Raw genomic sequence first — 22,957 nt, 5'->3', positions numbered from 1 at the left:
CTTGAACTGGAGATCTTTCCCAAGTGTCTTGAGTGCTGGGAGCCTGTGCCACATGCCTAGCTAAATCTTTTTCTTACCTATCATAAAGATGATTGATTGATTGATTGTTTCAGCAAAGCAGTGAGGTTGAATAAAAGACTATCTAGGAATCAGATTATGTGACTTCCAATGACAGTTTTACCATTATAGTAGCTATGAACCCTTTTGAGTAAGTTACCTTTTTTTTGAAAATGAAATTATTGCTTCATCCTCATAAAGTTGTTGAATCAAATGAGAAAGGGCTTTGAAAAATTAGATTATTCAGAAGAAAGGTGGTTGTATCATTTTTTTTTTAAAGTCATTACATCTGGGGATATCTTAAGTATGTTTCAAGGTACTGTGGTAATGTGAATTGTGAGCAGCAGTTAGCTAGGATTGGGGAAGGTAGAAAATTTAGACTGTAATTTCTAGGATGTATACCCTCAGAGGGTCTACTAGTTAGGAGATAAACCCAGCCAGTAGTATCCATTATTATTACATATTTAACAGATGTTAAGTGCCCACACTGTACTGCACTGTGTACTTACCCTCAAGTGAGTTACAGGATTCAGCTACATCTGCTAAGAACCAAATTGAAAAAAACCACAAAACTTGCCGGGCATGGTGGTGCATGCCTTTAATCCCAGCGCTTGGGAGGCAGAGGCAGGTGGATCTCTGTGAGTTCAAGGCCAGCCTGGTCTACATAGTGAGTTCCAGGACAGCTGGGGCTATAGGGAGACCCTGCCTCAAAAAAAAAAAAAAAAAAAAAACCACCACCAAACAACCCAACCCCTCAGGAGGCAGAGGCAGGTGGATCTCTGCAAGAGTGAAGCCATCCTGGTTCACATTGTGACTACGGGTGGACTGTAACTAGGGAGACCCTGTCAAAAAACAATCAACAACAACCCCCTGTGTGCCCCCCCCAAAAAACCCAAAGAAACCAAGCAAATGAACAAAAATAGCCATAGTGGTTCACCCCTTTGGGCAGGCTGATCTCTGTGATAGAGACCAGCCTGGTTTGCATAACAAGTTCCAGGCTAGCCAGGGCTACAGCATTTCAAACAAATAAACAACAAAAAGAACTGACATGATAATCCCATTTGCTGTGAGAATAAAGCTGATCCCTCTTAGTCCTGGTTAACGTTTCTTATAGTAGAACCTTAGGGCTCAATCTGGGCAACTTCAATAAGTAGTGAACATTTAGATCAGATGTTAAGCCAGGTAAGGACCAGGTTGTTGGTAACATGAGAGGTCATGCTGATACCTAACAGCTTTAGGTCAGGTGAGCAGTGTCTGTTACCAGAAGTCTTGGGAGATAATCACAGAAGATGTTAAGTACCTCAGCTAGGGTTCTGACTCTGGCAGATCAGAGCACATGGCTAACATGTACAAGGCCCTGGGTTTGATCATAACAGCCCAGAAAATAGGGGTGAAAAAGTGGCACCTCCATGTAGATGCGGGCAAGTTTTGGGGCCTCTGCTTTTAGAGCATGCCACCTTTTTAAAAAAAAAAAAAAATATTTTTAGGCTGGGCGTGGTGGCACATGCCTTTAATCCCAGCACTTGGGAGGCAGAGGCAGGCGGATCTCTGAGTTCGAGGCCAGCCTGGTCTACATAGTGAGTTCCAGGACAGCTGGTGCTACAAGGAGACCCTGTCTCAAAAAAGACCAAAAAAAAAAAATTTTTTTTTATTTTATGTGTATGCGTGTATTGCCTGCATGTACGTAAGTGTACCTACCTGTGCCGTGCAATGCCAGCAGAGGACAGAACAGGCTGTCAGATCCCCTGGAACTGGAGTTAGGGACAATTGTTAGCTGCCATGTGGGTGCTGGGATTCAAACCTGGGTCTTCTGCAAGAACAGCCAGTGTTCTTAACCACTGAGCCATCTCTCTAGCCCCATGCCCAGATTTTTACATGAGTGCTGGGATTTGAATTCAGAATGCAACAAATGCTCTTACCCGCTAAGCCATCTTAGCCCTATCCCTTTTTTTTTTGTTTTTTAAATTTTTATTTTATGTGTATGCGTGTATTGCCTGCATGTAGGGAATTACACCTGTGTCATGCAATGCCAGTGGAGGACAGAAGAAACTGTTGGATCCCTTGGAACTGGAGTTAGGAAGAGTTGTTAGCTACGATGTGGGTGCTAGGATTTGAACCCAGGTCTTCTGCAAGAACAGTCAGTGTTCTTAACCTCTGAGCCATCTCTCCAGCCCCAGCCATCCCTTTTTTTTCTTTTTTAATTATTTTTTAATATTTTATTATTTTTATTTTTTGTGTATCAGTGTTTTGCCTGCATGTAAGTGCACATGTAGCCCCAGCTGACCTGGAGCTCACTGTGTAGACCAGGCTGGTCTTGAACTCACAAGAGATGCGCCTGCCTCTGCCTCCCGAGTGCTGGGATTAAAGGCATGCACCGCCACGCCCGGCTTTTTTAAAAATTTTATGTTATAGGGTCTGGAGAGATGGCTCAGCGGTTAAGAACACTGGTTATTCTTGCAGAAGACCCGGGTTCGAATCCCAGCACCCACATGGCAGCTAACAACTGTCCGTAACTCCAGTCCCAGGGGATCCAACAGCCTCTTCTGACCTCGGGCATTGCATGTCATGGATGCGCTTGCCTACATGCAGGCTATACATGCATACACATAAAATAAAAAATTTTAAAAAACTTTATGTGTATAGTCTTTTGCCTGTATATATGTAAGTGTACCCACCTGTGCACAATACCCATTGGAGGCCAGGAGAGAGCATTGCATTCCCTGAAATTGTAGTTACAAATGGTTGTGAGCCACCATGTTGATGCTGGATATAGAACCTGGTCCTCTGTAAGAGCAGCAAGTGCTCTTCCTAACTACTGAACTATTTCTCTAGCCCCCACTTATAAGTGCACTTATTATAGACTAGGCTAATCTCTGTTGTAGACCAGGCTAACCTCACAGCTCAGCAAGCCCAGAAATCTGCCTATCTCTGTATCCCAAGTACTCAGTTTACAAGTGTGAGCCACCATGCCTGAATTCAGAGTAGTTTTCTACCTGAGAAACAAAAAGAACACACCAGCCAGGCATGGTGGCTCATGCTTATTATAATCCCAGAACTTGGGACGTAGAGGCAAGGAAGTCCAAAGTTTAAAAAATGTGGTATTACGTAAAGTTTTTCATTATATATACATCCTAGCATGTCCTTACACAAACCAAGATGGCTACACTATCATTAGATGATACAACCTTGTTTGGTTTTTGTGAGATAGTCTTACTCTGTAGCCCTGGGTGGCCTCAAGCCTGTGGTGATACTCCTGCCTTAGCCTCTTGAATGCTGAGATTACAGGTGTGAATCAACACCTCCTACTGGTTACATAATCTTGTGGGAACTACCATTGGACATGCAGCCTGGCATTGATTGAAGCATTATTAGGTAGCATATGACTCTGCTTGAAACATATGACAGAGTTAAGATAAGCTGCATTTTTCCAGGAGCTAAAGGTCTCTGCTTGCCTTTCTGTTTTCAGGTGAAGAATATTGAGGAGCACCGGGAGCGTAGTCTGGACTCTGTTCAGGAGCTGATGGAGAGCGGGCAGGCAGTGGGAGGCATGGTTACCACAACCACAGGTCAGCTCTCTCCCTCTCCCCATGCTGTGATTAAGAGCAGATGTGCATCCCGAAGGGGGCTCATTTACTTACTTAATTTACATTCTGGATACTTTTTTCCCCCTCTGGGTTTTAAAACAGTGTTTCAGTGTGTAGGCCAAGCTGGCCTAAACTCAGCCCATTCAAGTGCTGGGCTTACAGGCTTGAGCCAGCATGCTCTGTTTTATTTTTTGGCAGTACTGATTCAGGGCCTAATGCATGCTAGGCATTGGCTCTTCCTCTGAACTGCACACTTATTCCAATTTAGTCTTTTTTTTTGAGCTGAGGACCGAACGCAGGGCCTTGTGTTTGCTAGGCAAGCGCTCTACCACTGAGCTAAATCCCCAACCCCCCAATTTATCTATTCTTAACATCAGTGTGTGTTGAAGTAGTATCATTCTGTGATCAGCTAGATTGAAAGCAGCTTTCCTGGAATTCCCTAGACATCACACATAGACAGGAGGCTTTCACCATACCTTTTATCGAGAATGTCTTTCTCACCTCTTTTTCATTTCTTCCTAGATTGGAACCAGCCAGCTGAAGCTCAGCAAGCCCAGCAAGTCCAGAGGATCATTTCACGTTGTAATTGCCGAATGTACTATATTAGTTACAGCCATGACATTGATCCTGAACTAGCAACTCAGATTAAGCCACCTGAGGTTCATGAGAACCAGGAAAAGGAAGATCTCCTAAAGAAGCAGGAAGGTATTCAGGGCTTTAAAGGCTGTTACTAGGGATTTGTGAAAATAGTTAATCTCAGCTTAGTGGTTTTGAGACAGTAGAATTATTAAAATTATTCCTGTGCACTGGCACTAATGTTTCACTTTGCTTTGTATTTTTTAAGTTCAGCTGGAGAATAATGTATACTCTTAAGAATGAATGGATACTATTTATGATTCTGAAATAAGCATATGTCTGTTCCTGAGAATCTCTTACATCCTTTCTGTGGGGTTGACTAACAGGATTAGTTTCACATGTGGGTCTGGCCAGGTATAGTACATGTTCCTTTAATCCTAGTACTTGGGAGGCAGAGGCAGGCAGACCTCTGTGTGTTGAAGGTCAACCGGGACTACATAGTGAAACCATCTCAAAAAAAAAAAAAAAAAAAAAAAAAAAACAACCAACTGAGTTTGGAGAGATGGCTCAGTGGTTAAGAGCACTGGATACTCTTGCAGAGGACCCTGATTTGGTTCCCAGCACTCACGTGGTGCCTAACAACCTAAGTCCAGTTCTAAGGGATCTGATGCCCTCTTTTGTCCTCCACAGGCATTGCATGCACAGGTACATCTACATACATGCAAGTGAAACACTCAAACACAGGAAATAAAAACCAAATAAATGTGTGTTAAGGAGATAGAATGTTAGAGAGAAACTCGAGCCTCTAACTTAGTTTTTTAATAATTATCTAGGGGCTGTGGATACTTTTACTCTCATCCATCATGAGTTGGAAATCTCCACAAACCCAGCTCAGTATGCTATGATCCTGGACATCGTTAACAACCTGTTGCTCCATGTAGAACCCAAGCGGAAGGTGAGCATGAGCCCTTGTAGAATACTGGTTAGTCTTACCTGAACCCTGACCTTGTGCTTTACTTTGATTCCAATAAGAAAAGTAGTATTAGCTGGTCGTGGTGGCGCACAACTTGAATCTCTAAGATTGAGGCCAGCCTGGTCTACATAGTGAGTTCCAGGCCAGCTGTGGCTACAGAGAGACCCTGTTTCAAAAAACAAAAACGAAGCTGGGCTTGGTGGCACATACCTTTAAACCCAGCACTTGAGAGGCAGAAACAGGAGGATCTCTGCATTCAAGGCCAGCCTGGTCTATATAGGGAGTTCCAAGCCAGCTGGGACTACAGGGAGACCCTGTCTCAAAAAGACAAAATAAGGGCTGGAGAGATGGCTTAGTGGTTAAGAACACTGGTTGTTCTTGAAGAAGACCTGGGTTCAAATCGTAGTGCCCACATGGCAGCTAACAACTGTCCATAACTCCAGTTCCAGGGGATCTGACAGCCTCTTCTGTCTTCTGTGGGCATTGCACAACATGGGTGCACTTACCTACATGCAGGCAACACATGAATACATGTAAAAATAATAATAATAAAAATAATAAATATTTAAAAAAAAAAAGAAAATAAAAAAGAAAGTTGTGCTGGGCTAGGGAGATGGTTCAGCACATTAAGCACTTGCCACTGAGACTTTTGACCTGAGTTCAGTTCCCAGAACCCACGGGGAAGGAGAGAAATGACTCCTACAAGTTATCCTCTGATTTACATGCACACACCACATGTGCATACACACTCACCAAGACAAAAGAGAACTAATACTACACGCACACGCACACACACCCAGACAAGAAAGAAAGAGAACTAATACTTCAGCCTGAAAAGGTCCTATGGTTAGTACATCCTCTATAATCAATTGCAACTCCTGGAATTCCACATAGTTAAGGTCTAAGTGTCCCTGAGACTATAAAAGCTTGTTTCCTTGACTTTTTTCAGTCCAGTTTTCCACTCAGTCACCTAAACATCTCTAAAAATAGTACGTATACCCCAGTTTTGCCTCCATTTCTGAAACTCACATTGCAGATCATTTGCATTGATCTACCACTCATTCTTCTGATTGTGATAGATAAAGGTCAGCTTTTCTTAAAAGATCCACCCTTTTTTAAAAAAATCGTTATTTTTATGTGTATGAGTGTATTGCCTGTGTATAAGTAAGTGCATCCATGTTGTGCAGTGCCCACAGAGATCAGAAGAAGGTGTCGGACCCCTGGAACTACAGTTACAGTTGTTAGCCTCCGTGTGTGCTGGCAATCAAACCCAGGTTGTCTGCAAGAACAGTTAATGCTCTTACTGCTGAGCCATCTCTCCAGCCCCAAGATCGCCATTTCTTGTTGCTTTATTTCTCTTTACTAACAAGAGTTATTCATTTAAAATATTATTCATGGAGCTGGGGCTGTACCAGTGGTACAGCATGTGCTTACCATGTGTGAAGTTGTGTTATTCACAGCACCACACAAAACCAACAAACAAAGCATAGGTTTCCCTTTCCATCCTTTAGGAGCACAGTGAAAAGAAACAACGGGTCAGGTTCCAGCTAGAGATCTCTAGCAATCCTGAGGAGCAGCGCAGTAGCATACTGCATCTGCAGGAGGCTGTGCGGCAGCATGTGGCCCAGATACGGCATCTGGAGAAGCAGATGTATTCTATCATGAAGGTAGTCACCCTGGGTAGCTCGAGGACAGAGATATTAAGGACAGGAGAGATCTCTTCATTTCTTCTCTTTGGGTTCCCTAGTCTTTACAGGATGACAGCAAGAATGAGAATCTCCTTGACCTGAACCAAAAACTTCAGTTGCAGCTAAACCAGGAAAAGGCCAGCCTGCAGCTGGAAAGTGAAGAGCTCAACATCCTCATTAGGTATCCAGTAGTCCTGTTCTTTTCCCACTGCCACATCTAGAGCTGGCTTCTTTTTTTTTTTTTTGCCCATGTTCTGGCAGTCTTTAGGTCAATTGTGTATTATCAAGGACTATTAGAGGAGTAGATTGAGGTAAATCTTCCTGAGTGAGCCTTGCTGATCTTGGCCAAATAGTTTGAAAACAAGAGAACCCATCCTTTGGGTTCTCATTGGAGTACCCCCTGGATTGGTTCTGCTGCAAGAAAAATGGGTAGTTGGGAAAGATCACATACTGTGCATTGAAATTGAAAATATCTTGAAATTGATTGATAAAGAACACAATTACAGATAATAGGAGTTATTAGTGGGAAGAGATTACTATTAAGAAGCTATAGAGCCCTGAGCATGGTGATGCATGCCTTTAGTCTCAGCACTTGGGAGGTAGAGGCAGGCGTATCTCTCTGAGATCCAGGCCAGCTGGGGCTGCAGAGAGACCGTCTGAAAAAAAGAATCTGTAGAGCTAAAAGATGGGATTTATTTTCCCATAGCTCACAGCTTCAGAAATAATAAATCCACTGAAAGCCAGGTGTGGTGGTGCATGTCTTTAATCCCAGCACTTGGGGGATAAAGGCAGGCAGATCTCTGAAATCGAGGCCAGACAGGTCTACATAAGTTTCAGGCATGCTGGGGCTACAGGAAGGTAGAAATAATAAAATAAATCCAGTGAAAAAGTTTAGAAGCTAGCTGACCTGAATAGGTCCATGTTTGGGCTCGAAACAGTGTAGAGCACCATCCTGTGTATTCTTTTCTTTTTTACTTTTGCTCTCCTGTTTGTGTATAGATGTTTTAAGGATTTTCAACTACAACGAGCAAACAAAATGGAGCTTCGAAAGCAACAGGAAGATGTGAGTGTAGTCCGGCGCACTGAGTTTTACTTTGCTCAGGCACGCTGGCGCCTGACAGAGGAGGATGGACAACTGGGAATCGCAGAGCTGGAGCTGCAGAGGTTCCTCTACAGCAAGGTATCCGGGATGGGACGGCCCTACAGAGGCAGCTGCAGCTGAGGCAGGGACTATCTCGAGTTCTGTTCAGCTGGGTGTGGTGGTGCACGCCTTTGATCCCAGCACTGGGGAGGCAGAGGCAGGTGGATCTTTGTGAGTTTGAGGCCATCCTGGTCTACATAGTGAGTTCCAGGACAGCTGGGCTACAGGGAGACCCTGTCTCAAAAAGAAAAAGAAAAAAAAAAAAGTATAGTTCATAGAAGACAAAAGGCTAATTATATGATTATTAATGATGCTCATGATTTGAAACATGAGTTTCCTTAGACACATTATATAATAATAAAGGATACAAATGGAGATAAGATTAATCAAGTGCTTCTTTCACTAAGAAAATTACTCCTGCTGGGCGAGGTATGGTGGTGCATGCCTTTAGTCCTAGCACTTGGGAGGCAGAGGCAGGTGGATCTCTGAGTTCAAGGCCAGCCCACCTACAGAGTGAGTTCCAGGACAGCTGGGGCTACAGGGAGACCCTGTCCCAAAAAGAAAAAAAAAGAAAAAAAGAAAATTATTCCTAGGAGGTATTTCAAGCCCTGCAACTTAAGTTTTTTATTAATAATGATTTTTCAAAAGGTTACTATTAGATTTGTTAACGATTAAGGGACTTCAACTTTGTAACTAAAGACTGGCTACCCGCCAAAAAAATAAAAAAAAAAAAAAAAAAAAAAAAAAAGATGTAAACCTAGAAACTTGGGCCAGAGCAAAGTAATCTTTGGGGTAGAACCATTCTGATACTAGGAGTCAGCTTTCCTGCAGTTAACCACTACAAGGGGAAAGAGACTATTAATCATTACAAGGGATGTTTGGAAATGAGAGCATTTTCTAATGTTAACAATAACTAGGAAGAACTACTAGCAGTTAGTGTTTTAGCTAGTATTACTCATGAGAAACATGGGATTAGAGGGTATGTTGATTACATGATTGCATATGAGATTGAACAAGATGTTGGCAGGTGTGTGCCTGTAATTACAACCTGCACTCCTGTTTGAACTCTTAATCAAGAGTGCTAGCTGCAGATACATAGTGAATTTGAGGTCAGCCTGGGCTATATTAGACCTCATTTTAAGGGAAAAAAGAGGAAAAAAGATATCAGAGGGGGGTTGGATTAGGGGATTAGGTTAGGGTTATCAAGTAATTCTCTAGCAAGCTCTGAAGAAAAGTTTATGATAAACAGAACAAAAGCTGGGCCTCTTGGCACATGTCTTCAATCCCAGAGCTTGGGAGGCAGAGGCAGGTGGATCTCTGTGAGTTCAAGGCCAGCCTAGTCTATGTAGTAAGTTCCAGGCCAACTGAGGGCTACAGGGAGACCCTGTCTCAAAAAGACCAAAAAAAAAAAAAAAAAGAAAATTCAAAATAACAGTACAAAAATCTGTTTTTATAGGTGAATAAGTCTGATGATACAGCAGAACATCTTCTGGAGTTGGGCTGGTTCACTATGAACAACCTTCTCCCCAATGCTGTCTATAAGGCAAGTTCTCCCAACCCCCTTTCTTTGTGGCACTGGGGATGGGACCTAGGACCTTGTATGTGGTAGGTAAGCACTCTACACTCACAGCTATATCCCTTACTTCTCTAAGGTAAGTCTTATTTCCCAATTCCTAGTCCCCTCATACATACTTCATAGCAAAGGATATTTATGATGGTCCTTTCATGTCAACTCACTCCAGGAAACAAATGATCTGAAATGGTGTAACTTGCCCAGCCTAGCAAGACCATTGCTTTAGTTCTTCTACAGAAGGTTTTTAGGCTGATTTGTAGGTTATTTTTAGGGAGGCTATTTAGTGGAGTTTTATTCACTCTGTCCTACAGGTAGTCCTACGGCCCCAGAGTTCCTGCCAGTCTGGGAGACAGCTAGCCCTCCGCCTTTTCAGCAAAGTCCGGCCACCTGTTGGGGGTATCTCTGTTAAGGAACACTTTGAGGTTAGTAAACATTCCCTTGGGAACCCTGAGTCATAGGGCAGTTCAAAGCTAGCTGTATGTTATGCTAGTTAGTGGTAAAAAACTGAAGGCTAGGGGCTGGAGACATGGCTCATGGGTTAAAAGCACTGACTGCTCTTAAAGAGGACCTGGGTTTGATTTCCAGTACTCACATGGCAGCTAACAACTGTCTATAATTCCAGTTCCAGGTGATCTGAAGCCACCTTCTGACCTCCACGGGTATTACATGATATGGGTGCACTTACACACATGCAGGCAGTACACTCATCCACATAAAACAAAAATGATAAAAGTAAAATAGCTGGGTGTGGTGGTGCATGCCTGTAATCCCAGCACTCAGGAGACAGAGGCAGGCAGTCTCTGTGAGTTCAAGACCAGCCTGGTCTGCATAGTGAGTTCCAGGACAGCTGGGGCTACAGGGAGACCCTGTCTCAAAAAGACCAAAAAAATAAAATATTAAAAAAAAAAAGCTGGGCGTGGTGGTGCATGCCTTTAATCCCAGCACTTGGGAGGCAGAGGCAGGCGGATCTCTGTGAGTTCAAGGCCAGCCTGGTCTACATAGTGAGTTCCAGGCCAGCTGGGGCTCTTAGGAGACCCTGTCTCAAAAAAGACCAAAAAAGAAAAAAAAGACTGAAGGCTAGTGTCTGAGCTTAATTGCTTCTTCAACCTTTTCCCTTTTAGGTAAATGTAGTACCTCTCACCATCCAGCTATCACACCAGTTCTTTCATAGAATGATGGGCTTTTTCTTTCCTGGTCGAAATGTGGAAGATGATGAAGTTGGTGATGAAGAGGATAAATCCAAACTTGTTACTACTGGTAAGAATTTTTATGGTGGAGTGTGAGAAGAATGGAGTGGTGGCCCAAGGCAGCTTCAGAAAAGGATTACTCTTGGTGTGCTTGCTTTTTCATAGGCATACCGGTTGTGAAACCTCGGCAGCTGATAGCAGCAGATGATGCAGTACCTCTTGGCCCTGGGAAGGGTGTGGCACAGGGCTTGACCCGGAGTTCTGGGGTCAGAAGGTCATTCCGCAGATCACCTGAGGTATAGGACATGTCCCTGGAGATAGAAAATTTGGAGAGGCTGGGGGTGGAGGGGAAGGAACGACGTTCCAACTTTTGTAATCTTGGGGGGACTGGGGCCAAAGGATCATGAGCTCAAGGGTAACCTGGGCTATGTAGTGAGACTCTGTTTCCAAAAAAGCAAAAGAAACTCCCCAAATTGAAAAACAGATTTTAGTGGAGAATTTTTTAAAGTTTAGAAAAATGGACCTTAAATTTCTGTTGAACCTGGCTGGATATTGCTTCTGTTTTGAGTCTCTGCTCCAGGGGTGAGAGGGTAGAGTGGTGTTTCGGGTCCTTCTGATGATTGAGGGGTTTATGTTCCTTTCTTGCTTTTCCTAGCACCCGGTGGATGATATTGACAAGATGAAAGAGCGAGCTGCCATGAACAACTCCTTCATCTATATAAAAATTCCACAAGTTCCACTGTGTGTCAGTTACAAGGTAGGTCCCCCTGCAGCACTTTCTAGAACTGAGTAGGAAGGGAGCCAGAAAATTATCAAAGATTATAGACAAGGAGACCCACTTGTGAAAGTGGGCCTTGGGTGACAAACCTGCTGTTCCTTCTGCTTTCTGCAGGAGTTAGCACCATTACCTGATTGAGGTAAGGGGAAATCAAAATCTGTTATTTGTAGGTTACTGTCATAGGAATTATACTCATGTACTGGTGTAGACTCAGAATGGCAGCTGATACTTTGCCCATCTTCCCTCTTCCTCTTTCAGGGTGAGAAGAACAGTGTGGACTGGGGTGACCTTAACTTGGTGCTGCCCTGTCTGGAGTACCACAACAACACGTGGACCTGGCTAGACTTTGCCATGGCTGTCAAAAGAGACAGCCGAAAAGCTCTGGTTGCCCAGGTATCCCGCCAGGGCTTGTGGCTGTTTCGTTAGCAGTTGGCAAGATTGCAGGCCTAGGAGCCTTTTGTTCTAGACTATATTAAAGAATAGCCAAGGGAAGGGCAGATAGTGACTTCTTTCCCTGTTTCCTCCATGACATTGCCCCAGGATAGTTAAATATTTACTATTTCATATGTTAACTGCCATTAATTTGAGGGAACCTAAGGGCTGCTACAACCTCAGACTTAGAATCTGAGTTCTAATTAGATTATAAGCTTCTGGAAAGCAGAGGCCATTATTTATAAGGCTTTGGATTGCTCCATTGTGTCTTGCAAGTCACTTTAATAAATCTTGGTTGACTTGGTTTACTTTGTATTATTCTAATATTTTTACCTTTCCTTTTACTCCTCTCTGCTTGCCAGGTAATCAAAGAAAAGCTAAGGCTGAAACCTGCAACAGGGTCTGAGTTCCGGGGAAAGCTAGAAACAAAATCGGACCTGAACATGCAGCAGCAGGAAGAGGAGGAAAAAGCTCGGCTCCTTATCGGTTTAAGTGTGGGTGACAAGAACCCTGGCAAGAAGTCCATCTTTGGCAGGCGCAAGTGACCTGGCAATCCAAGTGTCTGCAGTATAAGATCTGACTCTGGTTCAGAATCCAGGGACTTGAGGGTGGGCAGAACTTCCCTTCATCCACCAGGATTTGTGGGGCTTTGGAGCTCCTGCAGTGCTGAGAGAGGCACTGTTCTTAACAGCTGGCCTGTTCCCTGCAGGGCATGGTGGACAAAAAATTCCAAGTCTCATGCTGATTAGGCCCAGAATGGCAAGAGAACCAGAAGACCCAGGGAGTGCCCAGGCCTAGGATTCTGTTCCTTGGGGTCAACTGAAAGGGTGGGGGGGATAGTCTTGATCAAGTATGATAAATTTTTATAGACATATATATGTAAAATATATATATATATTTCTAAGTATAACTGCTCTCCCTTTGTGCCAGGAAGCTGAGGGGAGGGGTCTGATCCTCTGTGCCTCACTCCACTGCCTTGTATGAAAGAGATATTAGTGTTCAGGTGGGAATCATCTCTCCAAACTGTGCTCCCTTGGGAGGATGGTAATAGGAGCCAGGGCTGGCCATAGGTACCTTACTCTTCCCCTTGGGGTATGCCTTGGAGAATGGCAAAAAAAAAAAAATGATTCAAAGAAAAAATATTTTAAATTTGATGTTGGCTTTTTCTTTTTACTTGTATTGAGTGTAAGCGTTCAACTCGTCTGTCTTTCCCTCCCCACTAACCCACGTTTTTTAGCTGCCACTGTAATGACTGTGGCCTCTTTACTCCTCTGCCTTGAAGCCTTATCACAGATGCTTCACATCCCTGCTATGACACTGGCCCAAACCTGATGGGTCTGTGCACACTGGAAGAGGCGGGGCTCATGGGAAATACAGCATCTGAGGGAGGAATTGCTTATGTAACTGGGACAGCAGATTTAGTGGAAGGAGGGGAGGCAGAGACTGGGGATGGGAGGAGTGAGCTGTTGGCAGGAGCAATACACTGGGGTGTCTGCTCTGCAAAAGGTAGGGTGTGGGGCTCTGGCAGCCTGTGAGGGTAAGAGAAGGAGGTGTAGGCCTGAGGCTGGAAGGTGTCTAGTTAGGGGCCTGTCATTGATATGCACTGTGGGGTTGGGGCATGGAGGCTATAATGTGAAAGCGGTGCAGCCCTGTTCTGAGACATAGGTTATATTCCTGATTTGTCATGGAGAAAACATGCAACTCTTACTGTTGGAGAGACTTTGGATTATGTCCAGGCCTCATCACAAATCTGGGAATTTTTTCTGACTGTTGTAAAGACTTCGGATTATGTCCAGGCTTTATCACAAATCCAGGAATTTTTCCTGGTGCTCAGGACTGTACCTCTAGAAGTTCAGACTTTAGGGGAAGAAGTGCCTGTTGAGTTGGGCAGAACTTCCAGTGCTTCAGGGGCAGGTTTGGAGTGGCTCCTTTCTCAGCAGGGTGGCAACATCCAGGGCTCCTGGGTCTGAGGCTGGAAGAGCCTCTGGTGTGGTGTGGGGACCATCAGGTCAGGTCTAGAAGAAATGTGGGAACTACATGGGCATCAGTGCTGGCATCAGGAGCCCCTACAGCCAGCCCCACTGCTACTAGAGAAGCCTCTGTCTGAGTGGCCAGTTCCTCAGTTCATCAGCCTCTTTCTACCAGTTTCCCCTGCAGCTGAAGGTAGGTCCTTGGAACTGTCCTCAATGTGCTAGATTGTGCCCAGAAAGCTGTATTTGCGGTAAAGGTAGGGCTCTAGGTATTCCACACAATAGTTCTGATACTACTTTTGGTTCCAGAGAGATTAAGGGGAAGGAATTGCATAGTACTGTTCTCTGTTGTCATGCCTCTCCTTTTGTAGGTGGTACCCAAAGTAAAAGTCCTACAGAGGGATATCCTGAGGCAATGCAAAGAGGAGGTTAGCATGCAGGTATGCAGTCTTCTGGAATGTGTCAAGAACTTTTCTGCTTTTCTTGGTTCTACTTTACATATGTTTCCATCTTAGTGTAACACAAAGTAAATCCTGAGAAAAGTCGCTATTAGTGGTCAACACACTCCAGGTCCAGACAGGGAAATCTCCCAACATGTCTTAGTATATTCCTTACTTAGTATGCTGGTTCTGGGCTTATCAGGTAGGTACTCCCAAATACTGAATTCCTCCAAACTGTCAGGTGAAGTGCAGCTTCATTTCTACACAACTAGGTAGAACCTGATTTCTTTAGTACCTTTATTGTCAATAATCTTATCCTGAGCTAACTTCCTGTTTTCTTTGTCTCTAGTGACAGATCAACCATCCTTTGTACACAGCTTGGGGGACAGCTGGCAGGGGAAATGATACCTCTTTATTAGTGAGTGATTGGTCTCTTTCCTCACCCTCAAAATTCCATCTGTCATTCTCCCTACAAAGATTATCCATCTCTCTGGGATTATTTTGTTTTTGCTGTTCCCCTTTTCATATAATATCTCTATCCCCAAAGAAGACGGAATAGGAGGTGGCATCAGTTTGGGCAGGAGGTCTACGATGCCTTGAGTCCAGGCGTTGTAGACCCCAAATATTGCCTAGACTTCTGGTGCTTTGCATTGTGTATCTACTGCAGTACAGACCTCTACTCTCTGTGGTCTGCTTTTGGTTGTTTTCTGGAGGCTTCTGTTCGTCTTTTTGCAGCTGAGCTCGTCCTTATGCTATGTAAGTGAAGAAAATGGTAAAGGAAATAGAGTTAAATGGGTGGGTAGGAGAAAACAGAATTGATAATTCTGAAGTCAAATAGAGTAATGATGGGATGGGAGTACAGAACTACTGGAATGGATAGGCGATCTTCAATATATCTATGATTACTATTATCCATAGGCTATCTCCATGACTTGGGCATCATCCACTGAGATATAAAGGTAGAGTTGTCTTTTTTCCCTTAGTCTGAGGAAAAAACCTCAGAAGTTCTAACAGGTCTGAGAAGGTAGTTGGGAGCTGAAGGCTTGATTTTTGGGTTCTTGTGAATAAGGATTTAGGCAGGGGTCCTCCAATCATAGGTTTGAATGCTGAGTTAGGGCATCTTTTCCAGCAAGCAAATGTACATGATGAATGAGTTGAGAGCTTGGCATGTACGCTTCTATAATTCCAGCACTCGGGAGGCAGAGGCAAGATTACAAGTTTGAGGCTAGCTTAGTGTACATACCAAATCCAGCTGGCTTGGGCTGTATAGGGGAGAGCCTGTCTCAAAAAACAAATCAACGGGGCTGGAGAGATGGCTCAGCGGTTAAGAGCACTGGTTGCTTCTTGCAGAGGACCTGGGTTTGATTAGCAGCACCCACATGGCGACCAATAACCATAATTCCAGTTCCAGGGGATCTGATGCCCTCTTCTGACCTGTGAGCACTGCACTATGTGGGTACACTTACATACATGCAGGCAATACATTCATACACATAAAGAAAATGAAAATTTTTTTTTAAAGAAAACCAACTAGGGGCTGGAGAGTTGGCTCAGTGGTTAAGAGGGCTGACTGCTCTTGCAGAGGACCCAGGTTTGATTCCCAGCACCCACATGGCAGTTACAAACTGTCTGTAACTTCAGTTCCAGGGGAATCTGACACCCTCTTCTGACCTCTGTGGCATTGCACGACATGGGTACATTCACATACATACAGGCAATACACTCATACACATAAAATAAAAATAAAGGGGCTGGAGAGATGGCTCAGCGGTTAAGAACACTGGTTGTTCTTGCAGAAGACCCAGTTTCAAATCCCAGCACCCACATGGCAGCTGTCTGAACTCCAGTCCCAAGGTATCCGACAGCCTCTTCTGACCTCTGTAGGCATTGCACAATGTGTGTGCTTACTACATGCAGGCAATACATGCATACACATAAGATAAAAATAATAAAATATTAAAAAAAAAACAACCAACAACCGAAACAGTCAAATGGAAGACTAAGAGTATTTTCTCACCCATGATCTTTCAGATGGAGAATATCCTTCTGGATGAACAAGGTAAATCTTTCCTTCTCTAGCCCTAGGATGAGAGGTACTTCTGTTTGGGAGTAGATCATGGTTGATAAGGGGTGGAACATTGTTGGGGTTCTGTTATGCAAGTAGAAGTCTGTTCATGTCTGGATAGCTCACGAGCTCGGAAACCATGTGCTGCAGATTCCTTTCATAGCAGAGTGCCTTCCTGGCATCCTCCCTGACTCTTCTTTTAAAGTGCTCGCCACAAATACATGCCCTCCGGCACAGAAGTTACCAGGTTTTAATCAGGTGTTGTCTGATAGCCTGATAGAAGCCCACTGCCCTATGTAAATGAGGTATCCTAAAAGTACCTATCAGCTAAGACTTCTTCTGCTGTCTCTACACTATAGTCCTAGTTTTACCCCAATAAAGTTGGCGCTGGATCACTCAGACTTGGAGCTGGATCACTCAGACTTAGAGCTGGATCACTTAAACTTGGAGCTGGAGCTGAATCACTGAGATCTGAGCTGAGTCACTTGTCTTGAGCTGTAACACTAAATCCTGTGATCCAGTCTCCCTGGGGGGGGCGCTATTCCTCCGTTATTAGCTTTCACTGCCTCCGTGCCTCTTCCCTGTGGAGTTCACTGGCCAGGAACTCCGCAATCCTGAGGAAGGGTACAAGGGTGTAATAGAGGCGGGATTCTGACTAGATAATAATCTAGTAGCAGAGGAAGCTCTCCGCTCCAGAGAAGTGTGTAGCCATCAGCTACAGCCAGCATCAGAGAAGTCTGCGCACCTGCCGTCTCCAGAGAGGCGCGGCCGGCTAGGCCCGCCAGCGGCTAGCCAGTGGGACCAGAACCACAGCGGGAGAGTGCGCGCACACCTAACCCCGGGCCACATCCAGAGTGAGTGCGCCCGGGAGCCCAGGCGCGCTCCCCACATCGCTTGCGGCCAGACTCACACCGGGACTAGCCAGGTGTGGCGGAGACCCCAGGGTGCCCGTACACACCACACCGGGGGTCTAGCGACCCGCCCCATAGAACATAGTGGTGCTGTTTCTTTATTTCATAGGCCATCTGAAACTGACAGACGGACTTTGGTCTGTCTTGCCACCTATCCCAGGGAGCAAGAGCCTATACTATCTGTGGCACTCTTCAATACATGGGTGAGAGTGGCTAAGAATGTCAGTGACAAGACCTTTCATATCCATAGCCCCGGAAGTTCTGAATGGTGGGCCTTACAACCACACTGCTGATCGGTGGTCCCTGGGAGTACTGCTTTTCTCCCTGGCAACTGGAAAGGTAAGAGAATGGTATGGTAGTGATGTTGGGCAGAGAAGGGATTTTCTTTGTGGTGGGAAAAAGGCTGTAGGAAGTCTTTCCTGGTTTTCATCCCCTACCCCTTCAACTCAGTTCCCAGTGGTAGCAGAAAGACATCATGTGACCATGTTGGCAAGTGTGACCTACTATGTTTCTGAGATCCCAGCTTCTATTAACCAGGAGCTCTCACTCCTGCTCCATGAGGTAAGGGTGAATACTGCTTTCCTTTTTGATTCCCAAACTGTGTACTCCTCTCTTTCTCTTATCATTGAAGATATTTCCCTGCTCCTCTGACTTAATTTTTTTGGGGGAGGGGGTGGGTATTTGAGGTGCTCCGACTTAACTATCATTTCCCCTCTTCAGATTTCATTCCTGAGTTCCTGGTACCCCACATATTTTCCTCATCCAGAACAGAGAGGTCCTTTTAGAGAGCATGAACCAGCGCTATCCTCTTACTGAAAATCCACAATTACAGCTCCTTTATTACCAGTCCCTTCCAGATCAACCTCCATGTCTCTCTCAAAAATCTTGTATGCTCTAAGATTGTTTTCCTGCCCTCCATAGCTCCATGAACTCTTTACTCCCTTTTCATCTTCTCTGTTTAGCTTCATTATCTCAGTCTCTCATCCTTCAAACTGTTTTCCTTCAGCTGTTGTGCAAGAACCCTCTCTACCTGCTACGTTATCTGCATCACTTCCAGATCCACCCTTTCTTTCGGGGTGTGGCCTTTGACCCTGAGCTCCTACAGAAGCAGCCAGTGAACTTTGTCATGGAGATGCGAGATACTAGGCCCAGTCCATTGGAGTCAGTGCCCTTCAAGGATTTTGACTGTGATCTGGAGTCCTTCCTGGTCCACTCCATCTCTGCTTCACCCTCTCTTCTGTATTAGGATCCAGCTGGAAACCTGAGGATCTCCACTGCCAACTCTACGACCAACTTGAAGATCCAATTTTTACTTTGTTGTCCTTTACTATTCTGTTGTAGGTGTTGGATCAGAGTCGAAACCTTTGACATTCTGAAACTGATAGCCAAAACTGGAACTACTGCTTTCCCATAGTACAATCCACCTCTCAGTTCAACATCTCAGTTCAAGTTGGTGGACTTTCTCTTTGCCTCATTTCTCCAGTACTCTTTCCCTTAAGCTGCCAACTAAAGGATACTTATACTCCCCCACTCCCATTTTTCTACCATGTTTCCTTTCTTTTGAAGTAGTGTCACTTCATGGGCTCCCAAGGTGCTATTTATGTTTATAGTCAAAAGCAATAAGTAGTCAAAAGCAATATAAATGCTTTTCAAAGGTCTCAAAGAGCTGGCATTTCAACACATGAATAAATATGCAATTTTAGAATATGATTTATGCTGGGTGCGGTATTGCATATCTTTAATCCCAGTACTCGGGAGGCAGAGGCAGGCAGATCTCTGTGAGTTCAAGGCTAGCCTGGTCTACATAGTGAGTTCCAGGACATAGTGAGTTCCTGGTCAGCTGGGGCTACAGGGAGACCCTGTCTCAAAAAGACCAAAAAAAAAGACTATATCTTAGTGCATTTATTTCTCTTTAGACAGTTTTATAGCTTTTTTTGTTTTAGCTTTTGTTTTTTGGGTTGTTTTGATATGGGGTCTCTCTGTAGCCTTAGGTGGCCTGGAATTCGCTATGTAGACCAGGCTGGCCTCCATTTTACAGATCTGCCTGCCTCTGCTTCCCATAGAGATTTAAGGCCTGTGCCACCACTAGATGTGATGGTTCACACCATAATCCCAGAGTATAGGAGGCTGAGGCAGGAACACTTGCTGCAGATTTATAAATAACATCTTTAACCCTAAAAAGCTAGCTATGGTGACAAACCCAGGTAATCTCAGAACTCAAGACACAGAGGCAGAAGTATGAATCTGAGGCCAACTCAGACAACAGAATGAGAGCTTGTCTCAAAGAAAAAATAAACTACAACTTTTGTGTGTATTTTATGTGCATGAGTATCTTTCCTACATGTATATAAGTGTTTCACACATGTACAATGCCCACAGAAGGCAGAAGAGTGTCAGATACCCTGGAACTGGAGTTACAGGAGGTGTCATTAGCCACCATGTGGGTGCTGGGAACTGATCCCAGCTCTTTGCAAGAGCAACCAGTATTCTCAACTGCTGAGCCATCTCTCCAGTCTCAAACTACAACTTTTTAAATAATTGGGCTTTACACAGAAGTAAATTCTATAATCCCAGACACTTGGGAGGCTGAATTGAGATGGTTAGGAATTCAAAGACAGCTTGGACAATATAACTTCATCTTTTTTTTTCTTTTTTTGAGACAGGGTCTCCCTATAGCTCCAGCTGGCTGTGTAGACCAGGCTTGGACTCAAAAGATCCACCTGCCTCTGGCTCACAAGTGCTGGGATTAAATGCATGTGTCACCATGCCCAGCTCATCTTAATTTTTTTTTTTTTTTATCCTGGCATGGTGGTGAACATAATCCTAGCATTATGAGGAAGGAGGGTTAGTAATTTAAGGTCATTTTTGACTACATAGCAAGTTCAAGGCCAGCTAGGGCTACATGAAACCTTGTTTCTCAAAACAAAACAGTTGTATTCCTATTTTAGATCCTGCCCAAAACTTACTTTTTTGAGACAGGGTCTCATGTAGTCCACCTGGCTTTGAACTCATAATCCTCTTTCTTTGGTTTCCTAAATGCTAAGATTACAGGTGTGTGCCACCGTACTCGGCTTCCAAAACTTAATTCTAGGTAGATTTATATAAGACCATTAAAACATAAATATCTGGAGCTGGAGAGATGGCACAGCAGTTAAGAGCACTGGCTACTCCTGGTAGAGGACTTCAGTTGGAGTCCCAGCACCTATGTGATGTCTAAAAACTGTCTGCAACTCCAGTTCTAGGGGATCCAGTGCCCTCTTCTGGTCCCCTTGGGCACTGCACACATGTATACTTACATGCAGGCAAAACAGTTGTACATATAAAATTTTTTTTGCATATATGTATTTTTTATATTTTATTATTTTTGTTTTATGTGTATGAGTGTATTGCCTGCATGTGTGTTAGTGCACCCATGTCTCGCAATGCCCGAAGAGGACAGAAGAGGCTGTCGGATCCCCTGGAACTGGAGTTACAGACAGTTGTTAGCTACCATGTGGGTGCTGGGATTCGCACCCGGGTCTTCTGCAAGAACAACCAGTGTTATTGACTGCTGAGCCATCTCTCCAGCCCTTAAAATTTTTTTTTTTAAAATTAATACCTGGCCAGGTGTGGTGGTGCATGCCTTTAATCCCAGCGCTCGGGAGACAGAGGCAGGCAGATCTCTGTGAGTTCAAGACCAGCCTGGTCTACATAGTGAGTTCCAGGACAGCTGGGGCTACAGGGAGACCCTGTCTCAAAAAGACCAAAAAGAAAAAAGATGTCACATAGAAACAAAAACTATATTGCTTAGCAGTTAAGAGTGCTTTGCTGTTCTTGCAAGGACCTGAGTTTGGGTCCCAGCACCCATATCAGGAAGTTTACAACTTCCTGTAACTATAGCCTCAGGGTATCCAAAGCTTTCTTCTGGCCTCTGCTGGCACTGGCACAGACACATGCACATAAATAAAAAATAAAAATCTTGGGGCTAGAGAGATGGCTCATTGTTTAGGAGCACTGGCTGCTCTTGCAGAGGATTGGGGTTCATATGAAGGTAACTAACAACCCTCCCTAAATCCAGTTCTTGCATGACCCTTGTACTTACATACATGAAGGCAATACACTCATACACATAAAATGATTTTTAAAAAAATCCTAGGAGCCGGGCGTGGTGGGGCATGCCTGTAGTCCCAGCACTTGGGAGGCAGAGGCAGGCGGATCTCAGTGAGTTCAAGGCCAGCCTGGTCTCCATAGTGAGTTCCAGGACAGCTGGGGCTACAGGGGGACCCTGTCTCAAAAAAAAAAAAAAAAAAAAAAAAAAAACTAAAATATAAGCCAGGCACGGTGGCACATACCTTTAGTCCCAGCACTCAGGAGGCAGAGGCTGTTGGATATCTGAATGAGGCCAGCCTGGTCAACATAGCAAGTGCCAGGCTGGCTTAGGGCTACAGAAAGACATTGTCTCAAAAAGACCAAAAATAAACTGCATCTGTGAGTGTTCAAAGAAATAGTCATCAACAATTGACTCATCTTTCAGGCATTGTGGTATGTATACATCTATAGTCCCAACCAATTTGGAGGCTCAGGCAGGATGATAGGGGAGTTCAAGGCCAGCCTGAGCAACATAGCAAGACCTTGCTACAAAAGGACCTGCTCTAGAGGCAGACAAAAGGATCACCCCAAGTTTGAGAACAGCCTGTGTTACATACTGAGACTGTCTTAACAAAAACCTTCAGTTGTTAATTTAAAAAAAAAATCAATCCCACACAAAGTAAAATCTTAATTTGCCAGGCATGGTGGCACACACCTTTAATCCCAGCACTGGGGAGATAGGCTGGGGGATCTCTGAGTTTGAGGCCAGCCTCCTCTAGAAAGGGAGTTCCAGGCCAGCTAGGGCTACAAAGAGACTCAGTCTCAAAACAGAAGCGAAAGGAAAACAAAAAATCAGTTCTATCTTTAGTGGACAGATTTCAGAACGGATTCAACAGACTAGAATACAGTAGTTGATAGTGTGGCTTTTTTTGTTTGTTTGTTTGTTTTGAGACAGGGTCTCCCTGCAGTCCCAGCTGGCCTGGAACTCACTATGGAGACCAGGCTGGCCTCGAACTCAGATCCACCTGCCTCTGCCTCCCGAGTGCTGGGATTAAAGGCGTGCGTCACCACGCCCGGCCACATCAAGCATTTTAAACAGTGCCAGGGCCCGTTATTGCAGTAATCTTGTCGCAGGCCCTAAGGTTAACGCCAAGAAACGCCTAGAAAGTCTGAAGAGGCATTTACCTGGAGACCGAGGTTGAGCTCTTTCAGGACGTTATGAACCAAGCCTGCATGAAATGCTACCGTAACTACGCCCCGTAACTACGGGAAACCTGAGAGATTACAGAAGCCATGCTCTGGAGCCCTTCCTAACAAGCTGTGAGAAAGAGTCACCGGAAATAGGACTTGGGCTATCTGCGGCGTCAGTGACTTGCAGACACAGCACCCCCACCGGTCCGGCCTTCAGGCAGCCGTCTGGAAAAAAGGCGTTAGTTTTCGGGAAATTGTCGGCTGAACGCCGGGAACGGGCTAGGGGCGTGACCAGATCTGGTCCCGCCCATCCCGACGCTGCA

At 44.6% G+C, this 22,957-nt stretch overlaps 2 protein-coding genes and 1 long non-coding RNA gene across 5 annotated transcripts in view; 2 read left to right on the top strand and 1 right to left on the bottom strand.

Annotated features, from left to right (window-relative positions):
• Positions 1-13,192, top strand: part of Kiaa0100 (KIAA0100 ortholog) — a 37,469-nt gene extending 24,277 nt beyond the window's left edge. For 2 of the 3 annotated variants that reach the window (XM_008840597.1, XM_029567142.1), the window contains 13 exons: positions 3,524-3,623; positions 4,164-4,346; positions 5,051-5,172; positions 6,702-6,857; positions 6,938-7,059; positions 7,878-8,058; positions 9,476-9,562; positions 9,904-10,014; positions 10,714-10,849; positions 10,945-11,075; positions 11,435-11,536; positions 11,816-11,950; positions 12,352-13,143. In XM_008840597.1, coding sequence (XP_008838819.1) covers positions 3,524-3,623; positions 4,164-4,346; positions 5,051-5,172; positions 6,702-6,857; positions 6,938-7,059; positions 7,878-8,058; positions 9,476-9,562; positions 9,904-10,014; positions 10,714-10,849; positions 10,945-11,075; positions 11,435-11,536; positions 11,816-11,950; positions 12,352-12,534 — 1,749 coding nt within the window. In that variant the 3' untranslated portion in view covers positions 12,535-13,143. Of the gene's footprint in view, positions 1-3,523; positions 3,624-4,163; positions 4,347-5,050; positions 5,173-6,701; positions 6,858-6,937; positions 7,060-7,877; positions 8,059-9,475; positions 9,563-9,903; positions 10,015-10,713; positions 10,850-10,944; positions 11,076-11,434; positions 11,537-11,815; positions 11,951-12,351 lie in introns of all 3 variants that reach the window. The other variant, XM_008840596.2, reaches the window with a different exon arrangement.
• Positions 13,193-13,402: 210 nt separating this feature from the next.
• Rskr (ribosomal protein S6 kinase related) lies at positions 13,403-19,158 on the top strand. The gene is given in 14 exon segments (XM_008840604.3): positions 13,403-13,495; positions 13,930-14,155; positions 14,158-14,216; positions 14,331-14,399; positions 14,749-14,764; positions 14,767-14,817; positions 15,033-15,155; positions 15,318-15,358; positions 16,431-16,458; positions 17,485-17,501; positions 17,503-17,578; positions 17,626-17,714; positions 17,826-17,936; positions 18,382-19,158. Coding segments are annotated over 14 exon segments (1,203 nt in total). The 5' UTR covers positions 13,403-13,438; the 3' UTR covers positions 18,622-19,158.
• Positions 13,423-22,853, bottom strand: LOC115071624. Its single transcript, XR_003850734.1, has 3 exons — positions 22,629-22,853; positions 15,074-15,151; positions 13,423-14,004 (listed from the first exon to the last, which is right to left on the bottom strand). It is a non-coding gene; the product is annotated as an uncharacterized LOC115071624 (long non-coding RNA).
• Positions 22,854-22,957: the final 104 nt, after the last annotated feature.

Source organism: Nannospalax galili, unplaced genomic scaffold, assembly GCF_000622305.1.
Source record: "Nannospalax galili isolate Female #2095 unplaced genomic scaffold, S.galili_v1.0 scaffold2241, whole genome shotgun sequence".
In the NCBI taxonomy this organism is placed as follows: Eukaryota; Metazoa; Chordata; class Mammalia; order Rodentia; family Spalacidae; genus Nannospalax; species Nannospalax galili.
This window is presented reverse-complemented; position numbering and strand designations above follow the sequence as displayed.